The 23,296-nt window shown below is 45.6% G+C and overlaps 1 protein-coding gene across 4 annotated transcripts in view; it reads right to left on the reverse strand.

Moving 5' to 3' along the window:
* Window positions 1–23,296, reverse strand: part of MBTPS2 (membrane bound transcription factor peptidase, site 2) — a 102,678-nt gene that overhangs the window by 65,507 nt on the left and 13,875 nt on the right. For all 4 annotated transcript variants that reach the window (XM_073565841.1, XM_073565842.1, XM_073565839.1 and 1 more), the window contains 4 exons: window positions 18,721–18,859; window positions 13,736–13,839; window positions 9,193–9,320; window positions 1,755–1,873 (listed from right to left, as the gene is read on the reverse strand). In XM_073565841.1, the coding sequence (XP_073421942.1) occupies window positions 1,755–1,873; window positions 9,193–9,320; window positions 13,736–13,839; window positions 18,721–18,859 (490 nt within the window). The remainder of the gene's footprint in view (window positions 1–1,754; window positions 1,874–9,192; window positions 9,321–13,735; window positions 13,840–18,720; window positions 18,860–23,296) is intronic.

Below are 23,296 nucleotides of genomic sequence, written 5' to 3' on the forward strand. Positions count from 1 at the left end.
TCAGATAATAATCACCCGGGGGTCCGGTCCGATGGGTGTTGCGGTCTGGTCCGGCGCCTCCCAACTTATAGCGATGACGTCCTCCTCCTTACTTCTGCTGCGGCGCAGTGAACAGGTGCCGGGAAAGGTCAGAGAGGTCCGGCGCCTGCGCACTGAAGTACTTTACTCTGCCCTCAACAGGGCAGATAAAGTATGCCTGCGCAGGAGCCGCGGCAGAAGTAAGGAGGAGGACGTCATTGCTAGAAGATGGGAGGCGCTGGACCGAACCTGCGACACGCATCGGACCCAGACCACACCGAACCGCCTCTGGGTGAGTTTAATATAAATCGTTTTTCTTATTTTCAGGTTACATTGGAGGCTTATATACAGCATTACAGAATACTGTAGATAAGCCCCTGATGGTGGTGGCCGAATCTCATAGGGCAAAAATGAGGTGACAGATTCCTTTTAAGTGTACTTGCCTTATGTCACTTGTATTAGCATGTGTGATTTTGTTCTTTTGTGACTCTTGTTTCCCCGAAATCAGCATACATGTATATCTGTAAGGAGGAAAGAGGGTCGCACCTAGACAGTATAGGAAGCAAGTGGATATACTAAAACATAACCTTTATTAGGTCTCAATAAAATAGACATATGAACACACATGAAAGGAACCTCAGTGACAAATGGAACCCTATTACCAAAAAGCAAAAAAAAGTGGGGAGATGGGGGTATTTAAAAGAATGCTGTATAATATTGATGTCACCTGCATGTGATCTTATTTAAAAGCTGTACACAGTGGGACATACAAAGTGAGTACACCCCACAGGTCTATCACTTTACATTGATCTAGGTGGTTTTCATATAATTCTAATAGTAACCACAGGTCCTAGTCATTGGACATAGGCCCTCAGATACTGTCAGCATTCTTTTAAATACCCCCCCTCTCCCCTCCTTTTTTCACTTTTTGGTAATAGGGTTCCATTTGTCACTGAGGTTCCTTTCATGTGTGTTCATATGTTTATTTTTATTGAGACCTAATAAAGGATACGTTTAAGTATATCCACTAAATACCTATACATTGATCTCATTGGATTACTCATTCCTGCTTGATATATCGCACCTAGACAGGTTCAAGAAACTTTAGAACCGAAGTACAAACCATGGAACTATCAATCAAATAATTAAACATTTCCACAAGAAAAACTTACTCAATTACATCATTGCAGTGCTTGACTTCTAGATCTGAAGTACATACAACACTGATGAGCGAACGCGCTTGGATAAGGTGTTATCTGAGCATGCTCGGATGGTAATCGAGTGACTTTGGCGTGCTCGAATAATATGTTCAAGTCCCCACGGCTGTATATCTCGCGGCTGCTCGACAGCCACAACACATGCAGGGATTACCTGTTTGTCAGACAATCCTGCCAGGGATGTGGAGTCGGTAAGTCAAACCTCCGACTCCTCAGTTTCCATGACACCGACTCCATCAAAATGGGTTCCGACTCCACAGCCCTGGTTCAGACCAGAGGCGTGACCATGCTGCTGTGCAATCAGTTAATCTTCAGATGCGTACCGCCCCGAGCAAAGCAGAAAGCTGGGAGAGGAGCAATCTGAATATGAATGACAGTGAAAATGAAAATGTCCATAGAAATACATCCATAGCGATAGGATGCTACTTTCCAATGGCTCTGGAGGCTCGGGGCTCAGATCGGCAGCCTCAGAATCTAGTGTGCACTAGTCCTACCGGCAGGAAAAAAATAGTGACTTACCTCAAAGACTTCAGTCACAAGGGCACCAACACCGGTGTAATAAAATGGGTACAGGATGGCAGGGAGTGGAAACAATATCAAGATGCCCAGGAGGCCGAGAATAAAATTGTGCCAGACTCCTACAGACAGATACAACAGTACACAATGAAGAAACAACAGCAAAAGGAGTATATAAACGGGATTCATCTGCAAGAATTATATGTCTCCATCTATGCATATATAGTACCCAGGAGCGACCAAGTTGAGCCAGGATATTCTGGCTCCGTACAACGTTTACATCCGACCACTGTTAAGTATTTAAAAAAAAAAAAGTGCATCTAAAATTATATTGATAAGGAAAATAATAATAATGAAAATAATAACCACCACACTACAGATCTGTAGGTATAGCTACGTATTAAATTAGCCACATAAAGTGCCTCTGAGAAGCTCTGCAACATAGGTCATTTTTACTGGGATAGATTTGGGCGAGGTATTTATTTCTTGATATACCAGTGGCTGCAGATTTTCCCACTTAACAATTCTATGATCATTTATAGGTTCCAGCATGTGTCCAATAAAATAAGAAACTATCGCTAATTGTTTTCTAAAAATGTTTTGCTATCCCTGCAATAGATGCTGATGTGCATCTGAGGAAATCTTTTATTGTTACGAAAATGCCACAAAATTGTCTCCAAGTCCTAATGACACTTTCAACATGAAGTTAGTGTGCCATCTAGTGGCCACCAAGTGCAATGCTAAAAATTATTACAATTTTATTACCTGCAAGAGTTTGACAATATCTATTACGCCAAATGTGATTACTATCAATACATCGTGGCACAGATTATACAAAGAGCCTGAAAATTGCAAATGTAAAAATTCGTAAGAGTGGAAGCCGTGGGGCAATATTTGCCGCATTCCCCGATTGCCGACTCTTGCTCCACACAGGGCCTCCTTGACATGAAAGATCTCACGACTTACCTTATTGATCTACTAGATTTTGCCTAGCTGCATCTGCAACAAATGTCCCTGACAAAGACCGCCCCAGGTCAAAATGTTGGACCACATCTGTTTTTGACTCCTTGCCAGATCAAAATAAATTTACACTGCAGCAAGTCCTACAGTGCCATATTCTTTTGTGGAGCGGAGGTTCCTACCTCTGTAAGTCAGGACCACAGTGAGCCGGTCTTTCTCCTTCTAATTGTGCACAGTAAAGTGGTGACCTTATTTAGACAAAAGTAACATAATTCCCAGGTCTGAGATCAGCTTATTGTAGTGGCAGCAGTGTGTCCATCTAAAGGGGTGAAACTCCCCCCAGACATCCAACATTAAATGCCATAACCCCATCACAGTCACCCTTTATAGACGCTTACGTGCAATGCGCAAGAGCACGTTCACACTGTGGCCATGGCGGCTATACATTATAAGTTGGTGTACGGGCTAATTTCTTCGGTTTTGCACTTTGTACAAACAGGAGCGTTTCTGAACTAAGTATTTCCTCTGTCTAGCTTCCCATGGAGGGGTCTCTCCGTCAGGCCAGGTCTGGCTTTGCCCTGATTTACATGGACACATGGTGAGGAGTTAATACTAGAGACCGGTTAGGACCGTCCCAATATGTACACCTTGTCGCGGAGGGATGGCTTTTATGTTTGTTTGTTCTTTTTTTAAATCAAAAGTGTTAACTATGGTAAGTACCTATGTTATTTACATGTACTATTACTATTTGCCTATTTACTTGCTATATGGTATATGATCACTTTTGTCTTTTTCTTGGGCTTTGCCAACACTGAAAAGGTCCACTGCTTTGATCTTTGGAAAAGAAAAGGTGTATACACTATAACCCAATTATATAGTATTTAAAAATCTTTGAGATGCTCAGGCAGGAATCTGATTTACCAAACGATAAGTTTTTACAATATTTACAACTCAGACACGCCTGTGCAGTGCAAGCCAAATCTAGTGCATTGACCCCAATGATACTGGCCCCTTTTCTGGATAGTAGAGACTAAGGGGACACAAAAGGTGCAATTTCTTTGTACTATAAATGTCTATTGGAATCAAGACTGAGAAAAGGATCTTGTCCCCTAAAAGAGGGGTGACAAAAGGATATTGGCCCCTTAAATGACGAGATATGGGAGAATATAGAGCAGGATGTCCCTAGGATGTGTGTCACTGAGTCACAGAGTCTCCCACTTGTTTATAGGACACCTCTTCTTTTAGTTGAAATGGGGGTGAAATCGGATTTACGATGCTGGAAATGTAATATCCCAATTGCAGATTTAATACACTCCCTGACAGAAGTTATGTTGCTTATCCGTGTTATGTAAATTAAAGCTTATAACCTGACGTTAAATTCATCCATTGGTTGCATAAATTATTCTTTTGAAAGCTGAAACTCTCCGAAATGTGGTTTAGGTTAAGAAAATAAATTGGCATCAATGCAGAAATATTGATCATTTAATGGACACAGAATGGTCAGATTTTGGCAAGCAAAAGTTTTGTCGCCTGGTCATATAATGCACCCAATCCTAGTTTACATCCTCACCTGTGCTCAGTAAATGATTGGTTAATTAGTGGGTGTGTATAAAAAGAAACCCAGCACCCCAGACCTTCACTTGAGCTGCAACTTGAGCTCTGACAACATACCAAAAATCCATCCTGCGACCAAAGCCTGGATTATCAAGAGGCTGAAGACCAGATCCACTGCAGAGGTGGCTGGCACCTTTAATGAGTCTCCGTGTCAAGTACAAGATTAAAAAAAAGATTTGAAGAGACTGGAAATGTGTTTGACAAGCCCAGGTCTGGCAGACCCCGCCAGACAACTGCTCAGGAGGAATGTTTTTTGGTTAGAAAATCCAAAGCAAGCCCCTCTTCCACTGCAGCAGAGCTCCAACAGGCCTAGTCACCTCAAGTCCCTGTGTCAACTAGAACAGTTTGTAGGATTCTGTCTCGAAATGGCCTCCATGGTCGAATCAGTGCCCAGAAGGCAGCACTAAACAAAAGGCAAATAAAAAACTGTGTGGCATTTGCAAAGTCCCACAGCCTGATAATGGACGCTGGAAAAGTGGCAGAAGGTGGATTTCTCTGATGAATTTTCAGTAGAATTACACCACAGCCACTGAAAATACTGCAGGAGACTTACTGGAGCCCGTATGGGTCCAAAATACACCCAGAAAACAGTTAAATTTGGTGGTGGAAAGATCATGGTCTGGGGTTACATTCAGTATGGGGGTGTGCGAAACATTTGCAAGGTGGAAGGCAATATCAATAGCCTAAAATATCAAGAAGTATTAGCTACCTCTTATATTCCAAATCATAAAAGGGTTCATATTCTGCAGCAGGATGGTGCTCCATCTCATACATCCATCTCTGCAACAAAGTTCCTCCAGGCAAAAAAGATCAAGGTGCTCAAGGACTGGCCAGCCCAGTCACCAGACATGAACATCACTGAGCATGTTTGAGGTAGGATGAAAGAGGAAGCTTGGAAGACAAAACCGAAGAATCTAGATGAACTATGGGAGGCATGTAAGACTGCATACTTTGCTATTCCTGATTACTTCATTAATAAATTGTATGAATCATTGTTGAACCGCATGGATGCAGTCCTTCAAGCTCATGGAAGTCACACAAAATATTCAATATGACTAATAGCACCATAACTTCATTCACCAATGTTGTGCAACATACAGTTGTGGCCAAAAGTATTGACACCCCTGCAATTCTGTCAGATAATACTCAGTTTCTTCCTGAAAATGATTGTAAACACAAATTCTTTGGTATTATTATCTTCATTTAATTTGTCTTAAATGAAAAAACACAAAAAGAATTGTCCTAAAGCCAAATTGGATATAATTCCACGCCAAACATAAAAAAGAGGGTGGATAAAAGTATTGGCACTGTTCGAAAAATCATGTGATGCTTCTCTAATTTGTGCAATTAACAGCACCTGTAACTTACCTGTGGCACCTAACAGGTGTTGGCAATAACTAAATCACACTTGCAGCCAGTTGACATGGATTAAAGTTGACTCAACCTCTGTCCTGTGTCCTTGTGTGTACCACATTGGTCTTCTTTCTTTTCTCCATGCTCAAAGAACTGTCTGAGGACTTGAGAAACCAAATTGTGAGGAAGCATGAGCAATCTCAAGGCTACAAGTCCATCTCCAAAGACCTGAATGTTCCTGTGTCTACCGTGCGAAGTGTCATCAAGAAGTTTAAAGCCCATGGCACTGTGGCTAACCTCCCTAGATGTGGACGGAAAAGAAAAATTGACAAGAGATTTCAACGCAAGATTGTGCGGATGTTGGATAAAGAACCTCGACTAACATCCAAACAAGTTCAAGCTGCCCTGCAGTCCGAGGGTACAACAGTGTCAACCCGTACTATCCGTCTGTGTCTGAATGAAAAGGGACTGTATGGTAGGAGACCCAGGAAGACCCCACTTCTTACCCCGAGACATAAAAAAGCCAGGCTGGAGTTTGCCAAAACTTACCTGAAAAAGTCTAAAACGTTTTGGAAGAATGTTCTCTGGTCAGATGAGACAAAAGTAGAGCTTTTTGGGCAAAGGCATCAACATAGAGTTTACAGAAGAAAAAAAGAGGCAAAGAAAAGAACACGGTCCCTACAGTCAAACATGGCGGAGGTTCCCTGATGTTTTGGGGTTGCTTTGCTGCCTCTGGCACTGGACTGCTTGACCGTGTGCGTGGCATAATGAAGTCTGAAGACTACAAACAAATTTTGCAGCATAACGTAGGGCCCAGTGTGAGAAAGCTGGGTCTCCCTCAGAGGTCATGGGTCTTCCAGCAGGACAATGACCCAAAACACATTTCAAAAAGCACTAGAAAATGGTTTGAGAGAAAGCACTGGAGATTTCTAAGGTGGCCAGCAATGAGTCCAGACCTGAATCCCATAGAACACTGTGGAGAGATCTAAAAATGGCAGTTTGGAGAAGGCACCCTTCAAATATCAGGGACCTGGAGCAGTTTGCCAAAGAAGAATGGTCTAAAATTCCAGCAGAGCATTGTAAGAAATTCATTGATGGTTACCGGAAGCGGTTGGTCGCAGTTATTTTGGCTAAAAGTTGTGCAACCAAGTATTAGGCTGAGGGTGCCAATACTTTTGTCTGGCCAATTTTTGGAGTTTTCTGTGAAATGATCAATGTTTTGCTTTTTGCTTCATTTTCTTTTGTGTTTTTTCATTGAAGACAAATTAAATGAAGATAATAATACCAAAGAATTTGTGTTTGCAATCATTTTCAGGAAGAAACTGAGTATTATCTGACAGAATTGCAAGGGTGTCAATACTTTTGGCCACAACTGTATATTTGTATTTTAAGTTAATTTATTTGAACATCACATTACTTTCTGTGGGCGACAAAACTTTTGTCTTGCCAAAATCTGACCATTCTGTGTCCATTAAATGATCAATATTTCTGCATTTATGCCAATTTATTTTCTTAACCTAAACCACATTTTGGAGGGTTTCAGCTTTCAAAAGAATAATTTATACGTTATAAGCTTTTATTTATAGAACATGGTAAGCGACATAACTTCTGTCAGGGAGTGTACATCTAATGTGGAACTGTCCATGTCTTCGGAGGCACTGGAGGGACACGACAGAGCTTATAGACTCGTTGTACGGTTGTCAGATTCCTTTCACTTGTGTTTTTGGTTACATAACTCAAATACCTGTGAGGGAAAGTCACCGGCTGGCTATTGTGTGTATACTACATCAGACCTGGAGAAGTATAGCTTCATACTGGAAGAATCCTAACTCTTACGTTGTTGGAGAGGTAAAAAGAGGGTTAAACAACACTATACGCCTTGAGGAACATGTGAATCAAAAAAGGGGGTCATTTCAGAAATTTGAAGAGCTCAGGGCGCCGATGTTGAATCTGCCAATCTTGGTGTTCTCTGGCAAATGCCAATCACCTTACATGGTGTTAGGCTGTAAGCTTAACACCCACTTGTGGACATTGGGCCCTCATACCACCCTCATGGAGTCTGTTTCTGACAGTTTTAGCAGACACATGGATATTAGAGGCCTGCTGGAGGTCATTTTGCAGGGTTCTGGCACTGCTCCTCTTGTTCCTCCTTGCATAAATGAGGAGGTAGCTGTCCTGCTGCTGGGTTGTTGTCTGCCTATGGCCCCCCTCCACGCCTTCTGGTGTACTGGCATGACCCTTCATATTTGCTCCATACTCTGGACACTGTGCTGACAGACACAGCTACCCTTCTTGCCACTGCTCGCATTGATGTGCCATCCTGGATGAGCTGCATTACCTGAGCAACTTCTATGGTTTGTAGACACTGCCTCATGTTTCTGTAGATACCTCTAGGGGCAACAGCAATGACAAAATGCAAAAGTGACCAAAACAACAGCCAAAAAGGATGAAAACAGAGAAATGGTCTCTGGTCACCCTCTGCGGCACCTCTTCTTTATAGGGGTTACCTTGCTAATTGCCTATCATTTCTACCTGTTGTCTGTTCCATTCGCACAACAGCAGGAGAAATTGATTCACAATCGGTCTTGCTTCATAAACAGACAGGTAGATTTCACATTGACTTGTTGTTACATTGTGTTTTTTAAGTATTCCCTTTATTTTTTGAGCAGTGTATGTTGACTGTTATCTGATTAAAAGAAAAGGTCTCTGCAGAATATCACTATGCCCGGAAAACCTCTAAGGAATGGCTTATATGCATAAGATTACTATAAATTTAGTAAAATGCATAATGATTACACAGCTCACGTTATTTCTGCGGCATTTTACTCTAGGCTTTCAGGGATGGATGGGCATAGTCACAAAAGGGTTAACCTTCGCATTAGGGTCCCTTATCCAGAAGGTGCCAATTTCAGGACATGCCAACTATATAATGTATATGGGGTGTCCCAACTCTTCCCGATATTAGTCGCGGTGGGAAATAAGGGTCACACATTTTGAATTTTATTTTGAATGGCGAAGCTTTTGTTCCCATAAGACGCTTACTCCTCCTCTCCATTAGGAACACATAATGTGTATGGGGGGAGTGGGAACAAGCAGCTGTTGGCAGAACAAGTGCATGGCCTGATGAAAAAATGGCTTCCTCATAACAATATGAGCTCTGAGCTCATAAATTCTCCTAACCTTCACTAACATCTTCCATGGCACTCAGCCGTAGGACGGCCGTACCCTACAGTCCTACGCTGAGTGCCTACAGAAAAGCAAAGGGCGGAGGCAAAGGCAAATACTCCACATACCAAATTTATTTAAAAAAAGTGAGGCGGCTGGGATGAAGAATTTCTTTTCATCTAGGAAACGTGCTATGTTGTGAGACGTTATGGCATTAAGGGACGGCATGAGTCTGAAATATGTGCCTTCCAATTATAAACAGAAATTCCCCCTCCTCACCCTCAGGAGCAGCAGGCGACATCCCCCCAATGATAGCAATAACTTATAGAGACGAATGAAGGTCACTTACCTGCACAAAATATCCGCAACTGCTGAACGGGGGAAATCAGCTGCAGGTGAGTGGTGAAAAGATCAACAAATGCCCCGGGGTACACCACAAATATGAACATGCCAAACCCATTAAAGCGCACGGTTTCCCTGCGGATACAAAAGTAACATCAATCCGGTGACAGAAATAGGTCATAGCTAACTGAGGTACATCTTAAAACCTCCAGGAGCCATAGCCACGCACACACTTATAGCACTGTTAAAAGGGAATCTGTCAGCAGGTTTTTGCTATGTAATCTGTGAGCAGCATGATGTAAGGGCTGAGACCCAGATTCCGGCGAGGTATCACCAACGCTGGGTTCACACTGCGTCTCGGCAGTCCGTCAGATGGACTGCGTTACACAGCGGCATAACGCGGTGTAACGCAGTCCGTTAACACTGCCATTGCCCTCCATTGTCGGGCGCATCGCAACGCATGCAGTAAAGCGGCGCGTGTTCGCGATGTGCCGTCATTCCGTGACGGAGCCTCGGACGTGGCCTCCAGCATCTGAGGCTCCGTCACCGCTAGCGCAGATGATTCATGAATGGCTAAAGAGATAAATTCTAGGACAGGTACCACCTTTATAATAAAGATGGAGGCAGATTAGACAACACCACTGACACCTCTCACACCACCTCTGACACCTCTCACACCACCACTGACACCTCTCACACCACCACTGACACCTCTCACATCACCACTGACACCTCTCACATCACCACTGACACCTCTCAAATCACCACTGACACCTCTCACACCACCACTCACACCACCACTGACACCTCTCACACCACCACTGACACCTCTCACACCTCTCACATCACCACTGACACCTCTCACACCACCACTGACACCTCTCACACCACCACTCACACCACCACTGACACCTCTCACACCACCACTCACACCACCACTGACACCTCTCACACCACCACTGACACCTCTCACACCACCACTGACACCTCTCACACCTCTCACATCACCACTGACACCTCTCACACCACCACTGACACCTCTCACACCACCACTCACACCACCACTGACACCTCTCACACCACCACTGACACCTCTCACACCACCACTCACACCACCACTGACACCTCTCACACCACCACTGACACCTCTCACACCACCACGGACATCTCTCACACCACCATACCACCATTCACACCACCACTGACACCTCTCACCACTGACACCGCTCACCTCACCACTGACACCTCTCACACCACCATTCACACCACCAGACACCTCTCACCTCACCACTGACACCGCTCACCTCACCACTGACACCTCTCACACCACCACAGACACCGCTCACATCACCACTGACACCGCTCACCTCACCACTGACACCGCTCACCTCACCACTGACACCGCTCACCTCACCACTGACACCTCTCACACCACCACTGACACCTCTCACACCACCACTGACACCTCTCACACCACCACGGACATCTCTCACACCACCACGGACATCTCTCACACCACCATTCACACCACCACTGACACCTCTCACCACTGACACCGCTCACCTCACCACTGACACCTCTCACACCACCATTCACACCACCAGACACCTCTCACCTCACCACTGACACCGCTCACCTCACCACTGACACCTCTCACACCACCACAGACACCGCTCACATCACCACTGACACCGCTCACCTCACCACTGACACCTCTCACACCACCACTGACACCTCTCACACCACCATTCACACCACCAGACACCTCTCACACCACCATTCACACCACCACAGACACCGCTCACCTCACCACTGACACCGCTCACCTCACCACTGACACCGCTCACCTCACCACTGACACCGCTCACCTCACCACTGACACCTCTCACACCACCACTGACACCTCTCACACCACCATTCACACCACCAGACACCTCTCACACCACCATTCACACCACCACAGACACCGCTCACCTCACCACAGACACCGCTCACCTCACCACTGACACCGCTCACCTCACCACTGACACCGCTCACCTCATCACTGACACCGCTCACCTCACCACTGACACCGCTCACCTCACCACTGACACCTCTCACCTCACCACTGACACCTCTCACACCACCACTGACACCGCTCACACCACCACTGACACCGCTCACACCACCACGGACACCACTCACACCACCAACAAATCTCACACCACCAATGACACATCTCACACCACCACTGACACCACTCACACCACCAACAAATCTCACACCACCAATGACACATCTCACAACACCACTGACACCTCTCACATCACCACTGACACCGCTCACATCACCACTGACACCGCTCACATCACCACTGACACCTCACCACTGACACCTCTCACCTCACCCCTGACACCTCTCACACCACCACTGACACCTCTCACCTCCACTGACACCTCTCACCTCCACTGACACCTCTCACCTCCACTGACACCTCTCACCTCCACTGACACCTCTTACCTCACCAGTGACACCTCTCACACCACCACTGACACCTCTTATCTCACCAGTGACACCTCTCACACCACCACTGACACCTATCTCACCAGTGACACCTCTCACACCACCACTGACACCTCTCACACCATGCATAATGGACTCCACACAGGTTACAGAACTTGCTCTCAGCACTGTACCACATAAATTAAAGTTAGTGTGAATCGATTCAGAAGACACAGTCCCATCAGCCACATCTGTAACCTTGGCCACTGGATGGAGCCTTAAGGACCACCTCTAACCTGACAGCATCCGTGGCTCTTCTTCCAATAGATTACTGATGTGGCTGATGGACACAGTCCTGTGAATAGACTCGCACCAACTCCAATAAAAATTAATGGCTTGTTTTGGAGTTTTCTGAAATGAGGTTGCCCATTTGGCTGCTGTAAAGCAAATATATTTACTGATGCTCACAGCTTAGAGTAGTAATTTAGGCAAGATGGCTGCCCTCCTGATTAAATATGGGAACTGAAATCTATGGGAAATGCGTCACTATTTTTTAAAAGGGGTAGCCAGGATTTTAGTAAGTTAGCACATGTGATAAAATAAAGAAATATTTGCTTCATTAATCCCTGGTTGATTGATTGTCGATGTCCTGCTGCTCTCTGCCAGTCTGTCTCCTGAGCTGCAGCGATGGTATGCTGTACATACATGACTGCTGCAGCCAACCGTTGGCCTATATGGTTTTGTGCACCACTAAGCTAATATTTGGCTGCAGCAGTCACGTGTATGTATTGTGCGCCATCAGTGCCGGAAAGCAGATAAAGGCAGGCGTGGACCACATGAGTGTTGGCACTGGTACTAGAGGGGACTGTTGTTCTTTTTACCACATTTTCTGTGTTTCCCCATTTTTTATGTAAATCCCAGAGCTGCAATAAATCAGAATGTGCTCGTTTGGAGTACAGCTGATGGCAGTGAAGGGGACAGCATTTGTGTCTCACCATCTCTGGGGATAAGCTGCTGCAGAAGATTGTTTTAATAAGCAGAACTCTGAGGAGGAGACCAGTGCTGAGCTTTTCACTGCCATAATCTGTACTCCAAATGAGTAGGTTCTGGTATCAATGCCGCTGAAGGAAGGAAAATAAACAGGGGAAAAGCAGGGGTTTGGACGTAACTTACAAGCAATTGTTTACAAGAATGTAGACAAATCTGCTGATAAAGTTATTTGATAAGTTTTCAAACTTTCCATGATGGACAAAATTATTAAAAAAAATAAATAAAAGTTTAGTTACTCTCTAACTAGAGTCTCAATTAACATTTCTTATTCACCATTTCTCAGAAAATGTCTAAACATAAAAGAAAATTAGAATACTGTAATAGAGGATGATCAGAGACATCTTTTAGGCTGGTTTCACATTTGCGCTTTTGTGCGCAGCGCATCATGCGCACTGCGCACCTATGTTTAACATGACGTGCGCATGGTCTTGCGCACACTTGCGTTTTCGTGCGCATGCGTTTTTTTGTCTTTTGCGCCAGGCGCGCCAGACGCAACATGTTGCATTTTTTGGTGCGCCCTGTCTCGGCAAAAAAACACATGCGCACGCTTGCGCACGGAATGCGCAAAAACAACACATTGAAGTCTATGGGAACGCATGCGTGTGCATGGTCTTGCGCACAGTTGCGTTTTTTTGCGCATGCGTTTTTGAGTGAAACAAGTCTAGAATGTTCTCTAGACAATGGAAAAAATGTCACACTTAAAAACGCATGTGCATAAAAAAACGCAAACGCATGCAAAATCGCATGTAAAACGCAAGCAACGCTGCATTTTTTTGACACATCAGCGTGCGCATGACGTTAAAAAAACGCGCGTTTGTTTTGCGTTTTTCTTTGCGTTTTTTAAGCGCACGATGCGCTGCGCAAAAAGACGCTAATGTGAAACTAGCCTTACTCTGCATGGCCAGGTATAAATATTCCCGCCCTCGTATGTTGCTGGCAGTTATAGCTTTTAAATTTTAATGTGAATAAATAACGCAGCTTTGACAGTGCCAGACATAGAAAGAGGACGATCGGATTACCTGACGGCTGCCACTCCGTGCCCGACCTCATGTATGACGCCGCTGAGGAGGATCGCGGAGAAGAAGTATGTCAGCTGGCTGATGGGCAGGTTTACACCAGGCACCTGTTCAAGTCATGGAGACAAAATCCAAAATATGAGCTCCATAGACACACAACATACAGCGCGCGGCAGCTGCACGGACAAATGGGGGGCCACGGGCAGCCCTCATGTAGGAGGCCGATTATGTTACGTGCATCAGTCTGTAGTAATATACACATGGCCTGGACGAAAAATATAGTGGCCAGCTGCCACATTAACCCCTGCCAACCATTGTATGGAGCCCCATAAGCTTGGTATTGTTTTGGCTTTCTTTTGGTAACATATATGTTAGAATTATTCTTTTCTGAGGTTTTTTTCCATACATCTTACAAAAAAAAGTTCTTCAATTTCATGTACATCAATAAATAAGTACAATTTTGATGTCCTTATGTATGTCTGGAAATGTATTCCTGTATTTTTTCTGATTACAATGATATCAAATATGTCGGTGTGTGCCATTTTTTAGGCTAATATATGATCTAAAATATATGGAGGTATTTTACAGTTATTGGCATTGTCCAGGACTTTGGTTTTTTAGCTATTGGGCTAAGAACTTACTGGCAAGTAGCGGCTAACTTCCTGGCTGTACTGCCAGCGCCGATCTCTGCGGCTCAGAGCAGTAAGGCCACGCTCAGTATTTTACCTCAGTATCTGTAAGCCACAACCAGGAGTGGGTGATAAATACAGAAGTGGTGACGTGTCTCTATTATACTTTTCCTCCGATTGTTCCACTCCAGGTTTTGGCTTATAAATACTGAGGTAAAATACTGAGGTAAAATAATGAATGCGTGCACGTGACCTAATGGACCACTCCTGCCGGCAATTCATCTTCTTCTGGTCACCTCACGTCGGTAGCGTAACTCCTTCGCCTCCAGTCTGCTCTGTCGAAAAGGCATAACTGCCGACGTCATACTAACTGACAGCCGCTGTCTGACTGTGGGGACCCGGCTCTCCATCAGTATGATGTCACCCCTTCGACAGAGCAGAGCGGAAGTGAGAGGGATGCTCGGTTAAGGTGTTGTCAAATGAAGCCAGAGATTTCCCAGATAATCACTGGAAGATGGAAATTCTACTTTCAAAATTTAGATACGGCCCAATGATACATTGTAGGCCATCGCAGAAATTCAGAAGAATAAACCTTTTTATATAACTACACACCCTAATGCACATGCATGTGGCTATTGTTTTTTTTTTATATATATAATGCATGGACTTTTTGTGTTTGTTTTTTACAGGAGACACTTTTTTTTTTTACATTGAGGACAACTGTCCCAACAGGATCTTATCACTCCTCTCTCAAAAAAGGCGAGTGGAAAGCCGGAGAGCTGTGGGAGAGGAAGCCCAGGTTCTCCACCCATCAGTGGTGGCTAGATAATGTGGGGTGTTTGTCCTGTGGGTGCACATATGGTATTGGCAGCCCGTCTGATGTAATAGTGGGGCTATGCAAGCTGCCTCTGCATATATCATGGGGGACCTGCTGAATCCTTTTGTGCATTTGTGTCTGGACATAATTTGAAACTATGGCTGCTATTTATAGTGGTGCTTAGAGGCTGTAGATCTCATTATGCATATTGCTCTGTACAATGGTGCTTAGAGGCTGTAGAGCTCATTATGCATATTGCTCTTTACAATGGTGCTTAGAGGCTGTAGACCTCATTATGCATGCTGCTCTGTACAGTGATGCTTAGAGGCTGTAGACCTCATTATGCATATTGCTCTGTATAGTGGTGCTTAGAGGCTGTAGACCTCATTATGCATATTGCTCTGTACAGTGGTGCTTAGAGGCTGTAGACCTCATTATGCATATTGCTCTGTACAATGGTGCTTAGAGGCTGTAGACCTCATTATGCATATTGCTCTTTACAATGGTGCTTAGAGGCTGTAGACCTCATTATGCATGCTGCTCTGTACAGTGATGCTTAGAGGCTGTAGACCTCATTATGCATATTGCTCTGTACAGTGGTGCTTAGAGGCTGTAGACCTCATTATGCATATTGCACTGTACAGTGGTGCTTAGAGGCTGTAGACCTCATTATGCATATTGCGTTGTACAGTGATGCTTAGAGGCTGTAGACCTCATTATGCATGCTGCTCTGTATAGTGATGCTTAGAGGCTGTAGATCTCATTATGCGTATTGCTCTGAACAGTGGTGCTTAGAGGCTGTAGACCTCATTATGCATATTGCTCTGTACAATGGTGCTTAGAGGCTGTAGATCTCATTATGCATATTGCGCTGTACAGTGATGCTTAGAGAATGTAGACCTCATTATGCATATTGCTCTGTACAATGGTGCTTAGAGGCTGTAGACCTCATTATGCATATTGCGCTGTATAGTGATGCTTAGAGGCTGTATACCTCATTATGCATATTGCTCTGTACAATGGTGCTTGAAGGCTGTAGACCTCATTATGCATATTGCGCTGTACAGTGATGCTTAGAGGCTGTAGATCTCATTATGCATGCTGCTCTGTATAGTGGTGCTTAGAGGCTGTAGATCTCATTATGCATATTGCTCTGTACAGTGGTGCTTAGAGGCTGTACACCTCATTATGCATATTGCTCTGTATAGTGGTGCTTAGAGGCTGTAGACCTCATTATGCATATTGCTCTGTACAGTGGATTACAGCCTGAATGCCCTCAGGACCACTCAACGGGAACTCGCTATCTCATTGGCATATGAGATAAAAGTACTTTTCGTGGCTCTTTGAACAGCCACAAAGTTGTGATTTCACTTTACTTTTGGTGCCCTACACCACACTAGTGCTGATTTATTAGTGAAGTGGACCGACACCCTTTAATGCCTGGATTTACACTTAGGCCTCATTCACATGTTCACGTTTAAACACGTACGTGAAAAAATGGTACTGATGTAATCAGTGTCTTGGATCAGTGTATGATCATTGTGGAGCTTCTTTTTCTGCTGTCAATCTTCTATGTTTCTATTTCTCTATGATCACTGGTTGTGCGTTTATTTACCATATAACCATAAGATTAATAATGGATAGGTGTCTTATAGACGCCTCTCCATTACTAAGCCGTGGGCTTGATCTCACCTGACAAGACAAAGGTGACATCAACCCCACAAATATGAACCCCACTTGCCGCCGCTACAGGTCAACTGGCATGAGACGGGCAAAGCGCCAGAATTTGCGCATTTACAACATTCGCCTTTTCTGGGCGGCTGCAGGCTGCTATTTTTAGGCTGGGGGGGCAATATCCATGACCCCTTACCAGCCTGAGAATACTAGTCTCCAGCTGTCTGCTCTAGCCTGGCTGGCTGTCAAAAGGGACCCAATGCCTTTTTTTTGTTTTAAAAAAGGAATTTTTTTTCCCTCTAACAAGATCGCACCGCCTGTGCAGTAGCAGCTATTGGATTACCGATAGCTGCTACTGCACAGGTGCCATTTTCAAATGGAATTTTTTATTTTAATATCAGGATAACCTCAAACATATTAATTATATACACAGTACACATGCGATTATGCTGCAGTGGAGGTGCCACCGCTGGCGCCTGCCTGCAGAAGATTTTCTTTTTCCAATACGGCTAAATATCCTTCATTATGTAAACTATGGGGCAGGTCACTGAGGGATCATTGACCTGAAAGAAGCCATACTGATGAATAGCTAATGAAGCCCCCCCACAGGCCACCCCATGGCACACGCATATCATTAACTCAAGACTAAAAATAAAGATTAAACAACAAAGAGAAAATGGATTTAATCAACCCAGGTATCATTGTAATCAGTGTAACAGCATAGACCTGACACTGTCTGTAGGTTACTGTGCACAATCCTGCTGACAGGTTCCTTTTAAAGGGAATCTGTCACCCTTTTTTTGGCTTTTCAGCTGCCGGCATAGACATCGGGGGCTTATCTACAGCATTCTGTAATGCTGTAGATAAGCCCCGATGTAACCTGAAAGAGAAGAAAAACACGTTATATTATATTCACCGAGGTGGGCGGTCCGGTCCGATGGGTGTGGTAGTCCGGTCCGGCGCCTCCCTTCTTCATGCGATGACGTCCTCTTCTCCCGTTCTGTGATGGCTCAGGCGCCATCCCACTGCTCTGCCCTGTTGAGGGCAGAGCAGAGTCCTGCAGTGCGCAGGCGTCGGGAGAGGTCTGGCGCCTGCACACTGCACAATTCTGCTCTGCCCTCAACAGGGCAGAGTAGTGCGCCTACGCCGGAGCGATTACAGGACAGGAGAAGAGGACGTCATCGCATGAAGAAGGGAGGCGCCAGACCGGACCGCCCATCTCGGTGAGTATAATATAACGTGTTTTTCTTCTCTTTCAGGTTACATCGGGGGCTTATCTACAGCATTATAGAATGCTGTAGATAAGCCCCCGATGTCTATGCCGGCAGCCAATAGGGCAAAAAAAGGGTGACAGATTCCCTTTAACAACTCTCGTTCACCATTATCTTGCCATGTGAATGCCTCTTTACAGTAATCAATAATGGTAATAGCAAACATGTGAAATGTCAATAACATTACAGAAATGTCACAGATAAAAGACAATTTTAATGATATTTTAATTTCTAACAACTCATCTCAACAAACAGTTATTGATTTGTGGTAATTGATTAAGAAGAACTAATAGCTTATTTCGTAGATAGAGTCTAGATCTGAGTAGCGTGGGCTGTCTTACTCCATGATTGACATCCCTCTCTATATAACAATGCAGAGATAGTTGTTAGTCCCCAAGTAGGAACACTCACTGGACTCCTAAACCCAAAATGCGCCGAAGTTTAAAAGAAAACATTTTGCGTGATCCTGACTCTTTTCCTACAGACATGTACAATCTGCTCAGCTTCTCCTGGTCTATAACAAGCTGCCCACTGTACGGGACTAGCTCCATTCACAGTATGCTATGACTGCTTTAGCTGTATATAATTAGTACTGACCACAACTTGGAGCATGCGATCATTTTGCGGTCCGGGGGTATCAGTCATCATCTGATTTAAAGTCTGCAGCAGCGTTCTCCCCAGGAGAATCATGGATCCGAACATGGCGAGGATACCAAACACCATACCCATGCTGAACCTGCGGTGGGGGGAAATGTATGTATATTAGCCCTCGATACTGGCAAGTTATAGAGGGGGTGCACAATCCTTTACTAAAACGAGACTTCACATGGCTTATATTAAAAAGAGGTCATTCAGTGAACACAAAAAAGTGAACAATTTTTGTAAAAAAAAAAAAAATACGACAATAAGAATCATGATTGTGAAGTGAAAAGTTCTGCGACTTATGAATATACTTTTTGCTTCAGTGTCTTATTTTTAGGATTCATGAAAAATTACTCCAGTCTATCCCCATTATTTTCCTACACTGATACATTGTAGCAAACTTATCAGGTCGGTCGAGGAATGGGAATTGGTGATCCGCTGCTCACAGGGGATTTCCTGCACTGTAGGAAGCTTAGTTATAAGAAGAACACGGCCTGGAGGGGTTTTCAGACATCTCTTTTTTGCAAACATCAATAATACAAAAGAATATAAGATACTTTCTACTACAGCTAATAGATTTGCTTCTTTCTCCACTTATAAACCACTCTCTCCACCTCCAAACTCATCATTATCTCTTAAAGTGATTGCCCACTTCTTGAACAACCCTTTCTCAATTCCTTTGCTTTCCTCTTGTAAAATAATAACACTTACTACAATAACACTTATACCCAATTTCCGCGCCGGCACCATTCCAGCGGTGTCGGCACTGGCTGTCCCGGGGATCGCACTACATTGTCATGTCACATGCTTCATTCTCCCGCCTTCAGACAAATCACATGCACCCGGAAGAAGTGAGAGCTGCTGCTCCAGAAGCATGACATCGGTAGTTACTCCCCGTCAACAGAGCAGAAGTGAAAAGTGAAGCAGTTGCTCTGTCGACATGACATCACCAGGGGCCGCCGGTAGGAGCAGTCCATTACTGCTCTGTGCCAGCAGAGGTCTGCGCCGGGCAAAACAGCTCTTAGGCTCGTAACAAAAAAAACACCAATAACTGTAGGTTTGGATTTTTTTTCCCCTCAATAATAAAAACCTTCATTTAAAAACTCCATTTTTTGTTACTTGTGTTATCTTTGTCTAATATTTATATTTGTTTGGTGATCTGAAAGATTTAAGTGTGACAAACACGCAAAAGAATAGGAAATTAGGAATGGGGCAAACACTTTTTCACCTAACTTTACATGGAAAGAAAAAAGCCATGGTTAAAATTTTCATTCTCCAGTTGCTAGCCAATCCCATCAGACATTTATGGTGTACTCACAGGATATACTATAAATGTCTGATGGTATATGGATAAAAGCCATCTATCTCAGGAACCAGGTAGGTCTCAGCCTGCTGCTCATCTATTTTCAGAACCCCCAAAGAAGTAATTGCGAGGAAAAACGAGCATGTGCTGCTACTTTTCCACTGACAGCTGCACAAAACAAGTGAAAAACATGGATTTTTGTGAGTACTCACCGTAAAATCCTTTTCTCCGAGACGCTCATTGGGGGACACAGAGACTGTGGGTGTGTGCTTCTGCCGTCTGGAGGCCGACACTAAGTGTACAAAAAAAGAGTTAGCTCCTCCTCCGCCGCATACACCCTCGCCCCTAGGCCGGGCGTAACTCAGTTTAGTGCATAAGCAGTAGGAGAACGCGCCTTAAACTCAGGAAAGAAACTATATGTCTGAAAAAGGGGCCACCCTAAACCTTGTACAAGGATTTGTATAACTCAAAATAAGTAAATGCCAACTGGCTGATAGGGTGGGTGCTGTGTCCCCCAATGAGCGTCTCGGAGAAAAGGATTTTACGGTGAGTACTCACAAAAATCCATGTTTCTCCTTCGTCTCATTGGGGGACACAGAGACTGTGGGACGTTCTAAAGCAGTCCTCTGGGCGGGATCTTAGCTCACCCAATCCATGCTAATTTGCGCCCCTGATTAGAGGTGCGCAACTGCTGCCTGGAGAATCTTTCTTCCCAGGCTTGCATCCGAGGATGCCTGGGTATGTACGTTATAATGTTTGACAAACGTATGCAAACTGGACCAGGTAGCTGCTTTGCACACCTGCTCCGCTGAAGCCTGGTGTCGCAGTGCCCATGAGGCACCCACTGCCCGTGCCGAGTGAGCCTTGATCCCTGCCGGAACAGGCGTGCCACTGATTTGATAAGATTCTTGGACCGTCAGGCGAACCCATCTGGCCAAAGTCGCTCTGGACGCAGCGAGCCCCTTCCGCCGCCCCTCTGGAACCACGAATAGAGAGTCTATCTGGCGGAATGGCGCTGTCCTTGTCACATACCTTCTAAGAGCTCTTACCAGATCCAGGGTGTGCAAAGCCTTTTCTACCCTGTGCACCGGTGCCGGGCAAAATGAGGGTAAGACAATGTCTTCGTTGATATGAAATGCAGACACAACCTTCGGCAAGAAGGGAGGAGCTGGCCTTAAAACTACCTTATCTTTATAAAAGGTCAGGAACGGCGGTTTACAAGATAAGGCCGCCAATTCCGAAACCCGCCTAATAGACGTTATAGCTACTAGAAAAACGACCTTTCTGGACAGGTAAGGTAAGGAGACCTCTTGCAATGGTTCGAAAGGAGCCTCCTGAAGGGCCCTGAGCACCAAGTTCAGGTCCCATGATTCCGTCGGCGCTTTATAGGGGGGTACTAAATGTGCGACCCCCTGCATAAACGTCCTAACCTGCCAGACGGAAGCGACTTTTCGTTGGAAAAGCACCGACAGGGCCGAGATTTGCGTTCTGAGCGAACTCGGAGCCAACCCTGCGTCCAGCCCTGCCTGTAGAAAAGCCAGTACGTTGGGGATCGAAAAAACCAGAGGAGCCACTTCACGATCCCTACACCAACGGAAAAAAACTTCCCAAGTTCGATGATATACTCTCGCCGAGGAAGGCTTTCGGGCACTCACCATCGTGGCCGCCACATCGCGCCTGAATCCTGCCTGTGTTAACAGCCAAGATTCAATGGCCACGCCGTCAAACACAGGGCCCCTAAGTTCGGATGGCAGATCGGCCCCTGGGACAGTAAGTCCGGCCGATCTGGAAGACGCCAGGGTACGTCCACCACTAGTTGAACCAGATCTGCATACCAGGCCCGCCGGGGCCAGTCTGGGGCCAGCAGAATTGCTGGAACCTTCTCTCTCCTTATTTTCCTGATAACTCTTGGAAGCAGCGGCAGCGGGGGGAACAAGTACGGGAGACGAAACTGGCTCCACGGGAGCACCAGAGCGTCTGCTGCGATTGCCTGCGGATCGAGGGATCGAGCGACAAACCTTTGTACTTTGGCATTCTCTCTGGATGCCATAAGGTCCACGTCTGGTGTCCCCCACCGTTGGCAGATCTGCTGAAAGATCTCGGGGTGCAGGGACCATTCCCCTGCCGCGACCCCCTGTCGGCTGAGAAAATCTGCCGCCCAGTTTTCGACTCCTGGAATGTGCACCGCTGAAATTACCACGCGGTTCTTCTCTGCCCAACGCAGTACCAGCCCGACCTCGCGCATGGCTGCCTGGCTGCGCGTGCCCCCTTGATGGTTGACATATGCTACTGCTGTAGCATTGTCCGACTGGATGCGCACTGGCCGGTGTCTCAGGAAACACTGGAAATGTTGCAGGGCCAATCGTATTGCCCGTATCTGCAGAATGTTGATCGGGAGAACTATCTCCTGAATGGACCACCGCCCCTGGGCTGTGTGACTCTGGAAAACTGCTCCCCAACCTTGCAGGCTTGCATCGGTCATCACCACCAACCATTGTTCCGGGGGAAAGGGTTTCCCCTGGACCAGAGACGAGTCGCGAGTCCACCACCGGAGTGAACGTCGGACCAGCGGAGACAACTTGCACCGATGACTGAGAGACAGCAGCCTCCGGTCCCATGCTGACAAGAGCGCATGCTGAAGCGGACGGAGATGGAACTGGGCAAACGGGATTGCTTCCATCGCCGCCACCATTCTGCCCAACACACTCATGCCGTACCGGATGGATCTGGTGCCCGGCTGTAGAAGGTTCCGTACCCCTTGCTTGATTTTTCGCGCCTTGTCCTGAGGGAGGATCACCAGCCCCCGGGAGGTGTCGAAAATCATGCCTAGGAACACGATTCTTTGGGCTGGAACCAAGGACGACTTGCTCCGATTGATCAACCAGCCCAGACGGGCCAGGGTATCCAGAGTGATACTGACATTGTCCTGGCACTCCTGAAACGACGGCCCCTTTACCAAAAGGTCGTCCAGGTAAGGTAACACCGTTATGCCCCGTGCATGCAGGATGGCCATAACCACCGCCATTATCTTTGTAAAGACTCTGGGGGCAGTGGCTAAACCGAAGGGCAGAGCCACAAATTGGAAATGTCGTCCTCCGATCGCAAATCGCAGGAACCTCTGGTGTGGGGGAAATATCGGAATATGCAGATATGCATCCTGCACATCGATCGAGGCCAGGAATTCCCCTGGATCCATGGCTGCAATGACCGAGCGGAGGGACTCCATCC

The sequence above is a fragment of the Dendrobates tinctorius genome, unplaced genomic scaffold (assembly GCF_039654945.1).
Source record: "Dendrobates tinctorius isolate UK_male_01 unplaced genomic scaffold, ASM3965494v1 ptg000016l, whole genome shotgun sequence".
Taxonomy (NCBI): domain Eukaryota; kingdom Metazoa; phylum Chordata; class Amphibia; order Anura; family Dendrobatidae; genus Dendrobates; species Dendrobates tinctorius.